Below are 10087 nucleotides of genomic sequence, written 5' to 3'. Positions count from 1 at the left end.
GATCCACTTTCATATCAGTGGCCAGCCTAGAGATGTCAAATATCTGGAAATGTTGCCGAAGCCAGGTTTTTTGAAAGAATGGACATTTTCAGAGTGAAGTTTTACAATTTTCAAATTATTTTGCTACACTGGGAACATGAAATGCAGTGAATATAAAAGTATCACGCTTGAAATAAAAGTATAGCGTTACCGCTGTGACATCACCATCACTGCTGTGACATCACCATTACACACAGTGTGTATATAGCAGAGAGAAAACTTTTTTTGCTTCATTTTACTTAAATATCTTAACTTGCTAGAGTACAGGCCATAGATGGCATTAGTAAAATCATTTCTCACTTCACAATGATTATTAGTTAACATGGATGATCATATAAGTCTTAAGGGTAAGCATATGAAAATTCAGTTAATTCTAAATATCTGAAGTACTCCGATTACAGAAAAGAAGGAATGAGAAAAAAGATAGGAGGGACAATCCAGAGGAATTAATCAGGTACAGAAGTCTATTAAACAGATCCCTGATATACCCGATACCTTTACTAATAGTATGCAATACCTGAAGGTGCAAGTTGTAGCACAAAAACAGGAAAAGTGCATAACGTCCAGCATTCATTCAAATGGTCATTAATGAAGAGTTAATTTAATGAAAAATAATCCAAATCAACAGTTCGTCAATGAGAATTCATTCCAAGCAGGGTCTCATAAAGCGCAGGTGCGATAATCAAAAATGTCCATGTGGTGGCGCCACAGGCAAAAGCTTCACCGGCAGTCACAATAACGGAAAGGCGAAGTGTTGGTAATGATCTCGCCTCGGGGGCCGTAATGTAAGTTTCGTGTATTTCTCATCAGTCAGCCCTCGCATGGTGGAGATGTGCATCTGAACCTTTTCCCATCGTACAAGTCCTTCTAAGGCCCCACGCTGGAAACGGCGCTGTTAGAAAAATTAAGTCAATTTTTTCTAATGCCCCAAGCTTGGCACCTTTCCATGTCTGCTGTGTGCGCAGTAATAGTGTCATTAAGGGAGATGCCATCAAAATACTTTACGTATGGATTATGTTTAGTACCTTCTCAAATGTCACCGTGGCATCATCTATGTAGGCAAAACCACCAGATGAGTCAAAGCTGTGTAGAAGAACATACATGTAAGATCATGGCAGCACTTAGAGGCACAGAGTCTCCCATAGCCAGACATTTTTAAATGGTGGGACACCTGGTGAATCAACTACGTTTTGCGGTAATTGACCAGATCCATCCCCTGTTCCTGTTTGTTCTCCCATAGAAACCCGTGTTACTAAATCCACTTTTTGTCGCTGCTGAATTGTCTATTATTTCAGTGCTCAGTGGTTTAGATTAATTTTTTGTGTTTTGATCCCGTGAATTTTTTTTTCCATTGGTGGTAACACTTATACATGTTTTTGCACCTGTACATGGTCCTCTTCATTTCCTGTTTCCTGTGTGGAGAATTAGAAGGACCTGGACGCCATCTGCTCCTCTCACTGTACATCTCCAATTGTTGACCCCAGAGGACACATTATTATTATTATTATTTATTGTGTTATATAGCGCCATCAAATTCCGTAGCGCTGTACAATGGGTAGACAGGACATAAGTAGTATGTAACATTACAAATTGACTAACAGAGACAACGGGTGAGGAGGGCCCTGCTCAAAAGAGCTTACAGTCTAGAGCCTCTTGTGTTTGAACTCAACAACCGTGAGAATACATTTTCCTCCACACCACGTGTGTATATACATTATATGGACAAAAGTATTGGGACACCTAACCATTACACCAACAGGGACTTTTATGACACGTGAGACATTAATATGAAGTTTGTCCCCCTTTGCAGCTATAGCAGCTTTCCACAAGATTTTGGGGAGTTTCTGTGGGAGTTTTTGCCCATTCATCCAGTAGAGCATTTGTGAGGTCAGGCAGTGATGTTGGATGAGAAGGCCTGGCCGGTAGGGGTTGAAGTCAGGGTTCTGTGTGGCCAGTCAAGTTCTTCCATCTCAAACTCATCCAACCATGTCTTTATGGACCTTGCTTTTTGCTCTGGGGCGCAGTCATGCTGGAATAGAAAAGGACCTTCCCCAAACTGTAACCACAAAGTTGGAAGCACAGAATTGTCCAAAATGTCTTGGTATGCTGAAGGGGACAGCCCAAGACATTTTGGACAATCAGTAATGATCTCAAGCCCCCTTTACATTGGTGACATTTTGTGTATATTAAAGGGGCAGTAAATTTTTCTTGGTGTTAAGAAAAAGTTTAAGCAACCCTCACTTATGTTAAAAGTAAGGTTTGCACAATCATTCTCGTACGCGATTGAGAATTCTCCTCCCTTGATTTACCTCCCGCACACCTTCCTCCGTAGCTCACTGCCAAGTCGGTCTGAGAGTCCAGGAGCCGGACGTGTCACAACCATGCAGTCACCGCGCCAGCTCCTGTGATGGGGCCTGTCACTGGAGGTATGCCTAGGGCCCTGTTAGAATTAACCCCTTAAGGACAATGGGCGGTCCCTAAACCCATTGAAAACAATGCATTTTGAGCCTGTACATGTATGGGCTTTGTCATTAAGGGGTTAAAGACATCCCTGGGCTGCATTCAATGTTTAAATCTCTCTGAGGTGATATAGGGAAAGCACAGATACAGAGGCAAGTTTTGGAGAACAACCAAGGCCGACTAGTAGGCAGGTCAGCAGTCCTCATGGAATGGGGGGGGGGGCAGGTCACCTAACACTGGGCCGGTTACACCTTTGATCTCCCCAACCGACCTATGCTCAGCAAGGCATCCGTATGCTTCATTAAGTCATTTAAGATAAGGCACTGGATATGACGTCAGATCCCGGTGCTCGTTTCTTAAAGGTGCATATCACCTTTTATTGTACCGGAGATCTGACAACAGCGGCCCCAAAGGTAAATACGCCACTGCATGTACACGGACCCCATATCTGATTGACAGCTCAGTGCGCAATATGTAGAGTCCAGCTTTTGTAATAATCTTTGCCATTGGGTAGTGAGCCAGGGGGGCATTAACTAATTCCAGTCCCAGACAGATGACACGTATGTAAGCTTCCATGACCAGGACCCGCTTCTGACTCTGTGTGAATAAATAACATAGAATGTGATGGAAGATAATAACTACCGGCCCATCTATCCTGCCCTCAAGGTCCTTGGAGTTGTACTGTGTTCAGGATGGCCTTACAGCTGTCCCATACCTACTTATCTCATTGCATTAAGCAAATAAGACCCCATAGGGGTTGTATAACGATTGTGTGTATATTGGGGAGACACACTCATATTGCTGCCAGGTGGGGTCCCAGTCTCTCCAGTGCACCTTCCATCATATGATCACAGGCATCCATCGGGTCTGCACTTTGTTATGTTTTTTGCCAGATGCTTTGTGGGTTAACGTATAAAATGTGTATAAAAACTGAATTTGGTGCAGAGTCTGTAAAAGTATCACAGCAGTGAAAAAAAAGATGGCGGCATTTAGGAAAGTGAAATGTTTATTGCAGATTTATATGGCAACAACTTTTGTCAGCACAGCAACATTTAAACAATTATTGAATTATTCACACAATTAGGCATCAGCACTAAACGTGATTTCTGTGCACACTCCAATCTGTTTATAATAAAATGTCACTGTATTACCCACTATATAAAATATTATTAGATAAGTAAATAAATAGAATATATTATCTTAGATGATGTCAGTAATCAATCTATATTTAACATGACTATGTGCAAGCAATAATGTAGCAATACATATTAAAAATATTTAGGCACTTAACTCTAGCCCTACCGACGTGTTTTCTAAACCGATACTTTTAAATGTATGGAGTGAAGCAAGCCAAAAAATATCTAGTAGAAAACTGTGCTTATGTCAATTGGTCCCTCTGCACTTTGGGATCTATTCACTAAACGGGGAGTTGTGTTACAGCTCCTTGACTTCATTATCTTTTATGAAGGCCAATCCCAGCGAGCTTGGCTGTCCCTGTATAACGTATAGTTAAAACGGTGAGATTGCTTTAATCTTATCACACATTGAATTATGCATTATACAGGGCCAGCTCGGCCCTTCATATTGCATAATGAAGTGAGAGCGTTAGAGCTACAGCTCTCCCGCAAACTCTCCCTTTAGTGAACAGACCACTGCTCAGTACTGCACTGCGGCACTGACTACTGAACCATGCCGCGGTGGCCGGCTGCCAATACGTGTACATTAGTCCAATGGTTTCTCTCGCTTGACACTACGGGCAGAAGCCACGCTGTTTGCCCGGGCACCTTGACGCTTCCTTGAGGGTGATAACTGGACAGAAACCGAGGACGGTGATGGTAATGAGGTCCAGGCTTCCTCTTAGGATACTTGTTCCAAAAAGGCACCGATTGCAACACAAATTCCGGCTCCTACAGGCAAAAAATATTTTTTCCCCCAAATTAAAAGCGTGCACCGATTTAGTGAGTTTTAAAGGAATTAAAAATATCTTTAAAAATAAATGTTTTTTTCTAAAGGGACAGTAACATGAAACTGTTTGACACGCCGCCCCCCGGGGAAAAGGCTGTGCTCACACACGGCCATAATATTCTGAAAGTAAAACTCTGCATATCGTTTAGAACACTGCGGTTATTTTAATTTAAAATTGCGTACGAAAACGAAAGGTGTTCTAATACCTTATAAACACTCTGCGTGCTGGTCACCGCCGAAGCTGATAACGTTTTCCTGACGTTTCCGTGTATTTCATCATCGGAAGAGGAGCCGGAATGATAGTCAGAGGTCACTCTCTCCATAGCGTGAGTAACTTTCTCAGAGACGGTCCCCTGGTCACCTTCTTCGCTTTCAAAACAGGCCACGGTAAATGCATGGTTCTTCTCGCCGTATCTGCCAAAATAAAGCACAAGACACCGCAGCTACATTGCTAACTTAACCCCTTCCTGCCGTCAAAAAATGAGGGAACTTCGTTATACAGCCCATACAACCACATAGAATCCCCATAGAGTGATTGTATGAGCTCATGTAAGTAATCTGGGTGTTCTTTGTTCTAATTATACACATATATATACACACACACACACACACACACACACACACACATACACGCAAGTTCATAGAACATGTGTTTTAATCATACGACACAACTAACTGGGCCTATACATCATGCGAGAAGCACACATACAACATTCTAGCAGAAATATCTATAGAAGATTATAGTTTTAGTGTATCGGGGGTTAAAACTTGTGGTTAGGAGGGAAAGGTCACCGTACTGTTCTTCTTTTCCTATTCTCCTGAATCATTTTAAGAACCCAGCATAGCAAGAGATCAGCGCAGCACATACTTTAAAGACCACCTATTCGAGGCATAAATACTGGGGGTCCCGTCACCAAGTTTGGAGAGTCCCATCTGATTTTTGATGGCTGGAGCTGAATCATTGGGGATTCTGTTAGGCGGCCGCTCCTGGCTCCAAGTTTTCTCTATTTGTAGATAACGGCTCTCACTGGAGTCCCAGAGCCTTAGAAATGACCTTTTAACCCTTTCTAGATTGACAGATGTTAATGACTGTTTCTCGTCGTCTTCTCCCGCCATTTGCTGCTTTCTGAGATTTTTGCAGGACAGGTTCTATTTAATTGATGATATACCCCTCTCCGGATCTCACCTGCAGCAGACTTCCCAAGGATCCACCCACAGGGTTATTTCTCTAGGTAGCCCCAGATCGTCATACATTAGCCCACTCCGCAGACAGGCTTTCAGGAGGGCAGGATCGGCGCCCTGAAACATATTCACACGGATACACCTGAAAAGACACGCCAAATGGTGCAAAAACACTTATTGTGACATCACTTTACCAAAATGATTATATCTGCATTAATAGTATAAAATAGTAGATTTTATTGTTTCTAATAAAATGACTGTTTCTGTAATTCTTTTTCCCAAATAATGACACTGCGCTCCTCACCTATACGCCTGTCCTCTGCTGGGCGTCTCCGGATACCAGTGATTAACATACTTATCGTGCAGGATTCTTGCAAGCTCGTCCGAGAAACGCTCAATCTCCTCCTTTCTTAATTTCTCGTTCTTCTTGACGAGTCTCGAAAGAAAATATACTACTGCGGATATTTCGTTTTTCATCTTCTACCGACGTATCACAAAAAAGGCCTGAAACAAAGAAAAAGAAACACTAAAAAAACAGAATCAATATTTAGAGCTCTATAACACAGTATCGAGTCAGTCCTGCGAAGGGTTAATTCACATTACAGAACTTAAACTGTTCAAGGTAGACATTTTCTGTATATCTTATAGAAATATACAATTTGGTCCATTGAGTCTGTAGACCTTAATCCCCCTATATTGAAGTCCCCTCACTGTATTAGCCTCTACCACTTCTACTGGGAGGCTGTTCCATTTATCTACCACCATCCCAGTAAAGTAAAACTTCTATATGTTACGCCTAAGATATAAAGTGCCGTAAATAATACAGCTATTAAGTATACGCAGAACATTTCTGGGGCGGCTATCAGCGGGAGTCTCGTTTATGAACTTTTTCAAATAAAAATCAGTACTAGAGAACAGGTCATTTTTCTTTGTTTGCGAGTCAGTATAAAAAATATAAAAGTACTTGAAGTTGTACCCCAACGCTGGAGACAGGCACAGATCAGTCCTCTTTATAAATATATATGGCTGCATATATATGACTATAAGGGATAACTTTCAACGAAGGGTAATTCACTAACAGCCTATCCATATGCTTTGAATTGAAATTCAATACAATCTCTTTACAGCCCTAGGTCTGCAGCCAAGATACCATAATAATTATTATTATTAATAATAATATACTTATAATAAAATGTATTAGCATTAAAATTATAAATAGTATGAAAATGAACGATAAGAATAATTACTACTAATAATAATCTAATTATTATTATCATTAATAATAATAAACACAATACAGGAGCTCCCCACTACATGCAGGGTATCCTATATGCAACAATGGCAAGCGGATGATTGTAAGGAGGGCACACAGGCTTTTGTGGGCTTATCTGGTTGCCAAAGCCAGGCAGCATCCGGTTTCTAGCACTAATTCATTTTACTGAATGCTCAGCTAAGCAAAATAACAAATAATTGCAGAGAAAATCTAATGCGACACGATGCATTACGGGTCCTGAGTACTGGAAACGGTTTCTGTCTGCATCCAACGGTAGAAAACTCTATTCACATTAATTATGGAATTTAATATAATTCATTTGGCGTTAGGTTTCCAAAATGGAACAAGTGGCTCCGTTTTATAGCACATGACATATAAATGCAGGGAAATGCACATAATATCCTGCGTGTCTCCGGATTCTGATCAATGCAGGAAATGTCATCCCAGAACAAACCGCTTATACTACACTTTAAAACGGCATCGTGACCTCGTACTGTGACTTACTGCAGCAAGCGATGGCTCCCAGTCTACGATCTCCGAAGCTTTGAAGGCGGCTGTAAGCATAGCAAAGTAAGGCTGAAGGGGGAAGAAAAAAAAAAGGCAGAATTGGGACTTGTTGTCTGGAATATAAACAGAATTCATAACTTTATATTAGATCACTATTCTGTTTTTAACACAAAGCTGCATGTTTCCAGGACTATGTACCTCTGAGTACACGCGTCTCACATGCCTGGGAACTCGGTAGGCTTAACCTCTAGTCTCTGGGTCAGAGTCTTCTTTCTCAGGGCAGGGGAGTGGCATTTGGCCCTGCCCACTCCCAGCTCATGCCCCACCCATACCCTGTCCCTGCCCAGCCCACGCACAGTCCATGCCCCACCCATACCCCTTCCTGTTCAGTACTGTTTGAAGCTAACCACACCCATGAGGAGGGGGTCTCATTAGAGATCTCGCAGGGGCTGCTGCTTTATGTGATGCTTACCAGGAGACGCGTTCGATCGCAAGCATCCTCTGCAGAGCCAAGCAGGGGCTGGGGGGACGCGCCAAACGTACGCGGAGGATCCTGATGTGGATAGAAAAGAAACATAACAGACGGTAAGACTCGGCCCTCGTATGCATTACATCACATCATATAGAAACATAGAATTCGACGGCAGATAAGACCCAGTCGGCCGGCTAGTCGGTCCCGTTATCCTGACGTACAGACTCAGACCCTAATGAGTCGTTGGTCCTGTCCCAATCTAATTGGGATTCACCAATACCCATTGTACAGCGCCGCGGAATATGACAGTGCTATATAAAACAATAAATAATAATTACGTGTCTACAGCCGCAATACTAACCATTTACATGGCCCACAGACTTTGGGAAGAAAAAAATGTAGGTGAAAATATTGTGGTTCAGTTGGGTTTGTAAAGTCTGTGAAAACTACCCCCCCCTCTAATAAAGTAATAATTACCCCCTTCTAGTAAAGTAATAACTACCCCCCTCTAATAAAGTAATAATTATCCCCCTTCTAGTAAAGTAATAACTACCCCTTGCTGCATGCATGAGGGAGGACAGTAACTGACAGCTGCCTGTCTGAGAGGTTCTGCAGAAGCCAATGGAACCAGTCAATCTACACATAGGATGCCCAATAACAGCGAGTAGAAAGAGTTAAATGCCCAGAGATGCCAACTTTTTACCCCTTTAGGCTGCTTAATAGGAATGCCTGGCGATGGGTAGGTAGTTAGTTCATCGTAACATATGGGCAAGTAATTGATACATCCACCGAGACATCAAACACTGCGCCCGGTACAGGGGGTAACATTCCCGGGTGCTGTAAACGTCTTACCCCTGTGAGCCTCCAGGAAGCCGGTATGAGAGCCGGTAGCCGCGTCTCCCGCCAGTCCCACCGCTCACTGACGTCAAAAGGCCACCCGGGGCCACATTCTGAATCAGATGTAGGTGGATAAAGGCTCTAGGTGGCGCCGGAGAGTCACATTCCGGATCACACTAGCGAGCCGAGCGGCGGCCATCTTTGTTTTGGGCAAGATTCCCACTTCTCATAGAATAAAAGTATTTGAACTTCGTCTATTGCTTTCGAATACACACATACATATATATCATATTTTAATGTGGGACGCAAATAATGGCTAATAGTAATAGAATGAATTATCAGGCAACAAATAATGTAATGTAATGCTAGTAAAGCATTGCAGAAAACATATAAAAAATAGTATTTGTAAAAGGAAATAAATGAAAGTGTTGTGTTGAGGGGAACTCCCGCCATTTTTTTATTCCTAGCATCAGATTAAAAAACAGTTTTCAAAAATATTGTAATGTTTTCAGGCAGCTGAATATTGGGTATAATTATACGTATGTAGATGAGTTCTCGTTTTCCGGTATTTTGGCCCAATCTACTTGACAAACTCTGATTCCTTATCGTACTGCCTACGGTAACCAATAGAATGGATGTGTCTTAATCACCCAGTTGGACACTGGCTAATGAAAGTCTACGGGGGAGCAGACTCCATTAGCATTGCCGTAAAGCATCAGCTCGGTGTGGTGTTTGAGCAGGGAAAGTCTGGGAAAAATGGCTGATGTGTTTACCGTACATTAACTATAGCTCGTAAGATTTTGGTCCAAGAGAGGGGCTGTGCTTCCAACAAAAGGGCAGTTGTTAGGTATGTAAGTCCCGGGCATTTACCAATAGATCCATATAGTGTCCGTGGAGGCATAGCTTCCCTTGGTTGGGTGGATTAGGACATGACATGTGAAGAACTAGGAAGACCTAGACACCACTCCCCACCTGGAGCTCAACGTCTGCTCCGTAATCACTTGTGTCACCAGGAACCTCCAGGGAAAATCCCTAGTGGTTCCGACTATACAGATAATATGCTCCTGCACATTCTTTAGTTCTGTCCAACATGCATTCATCAAAAGGGACTACGCAAAAGCAGCGCAGATTGGACCATTCCTGCATGTAAATGCTGAGAAATCTTAAGACACCCAAGCGACTCTCAACTCAATCACGATTTTTAAGCTTGTAGTAGTGTTGAGGGTGCTATCCCTTTTCAAACTCCGTTCTCACCTTCAGATACCCGGGATGCAGATTTTATAACCTTATTACCTCTGGTGTACTTGATGCCATTGAGGTGGATTTAGTTTTTTTGTGTGGGGGATTCCTCA

The 10087-nt window shown here is 42.4% G+C and overlaps 1 protein-coding gene across 1 annotated transcript; it reads right to left on the bottom strand.

Annotated features, from left to right (window-relative positions):
• Positions 1-4159: 4159 nt before the first annotated feature.
• On the bottom strand, positions 4160-8838 carry BTG3 (BTG anti-proliferation factor 3). Its single transcript, XM_053456932.1, has 7 exons — positions 8751-8838; positions 7899-7979; positions 7424-7495; positions 5951-6150; positions 5651-5788; positions 4671-4878; positions 4160-4406 (listed from the first exon to the last, which is right to left on the bottom strand). Exons 4-7 carry the CDS (start codon positions 6121-6123, stop codon positions 4179-4181), a joined length of 747 nt encoding a protein of 248 aa, XP_053312907.1. The 5' UTR covers positions 6124-6150; positions 7424-7495; positions 7899-7979; positions 8751-8838; the 3' UTR covers positions 4160-4178.
• Positions 8839-10087: the final 1249 nt, after the last annotated feature.

This window comes from Spea bombifrons, chromosome 2 (genome assembly GCF_027358695.1).
Source record: "Spea bombifrons isolate aSpeBom1 chromosome 2, aSpeBom1.2.pri, whole genome shotgun sequence".
Lineage (NCBI taxonomy): Eukaryota > Metazoa > Chordata > Amphibia > Anura > Pelobatidae > Spea > Spea bombifrons.
Note: the sequence above shows the minus strand (reverse complement) of the source record. Positions and strands in the feature narration are given on the sequence as shown.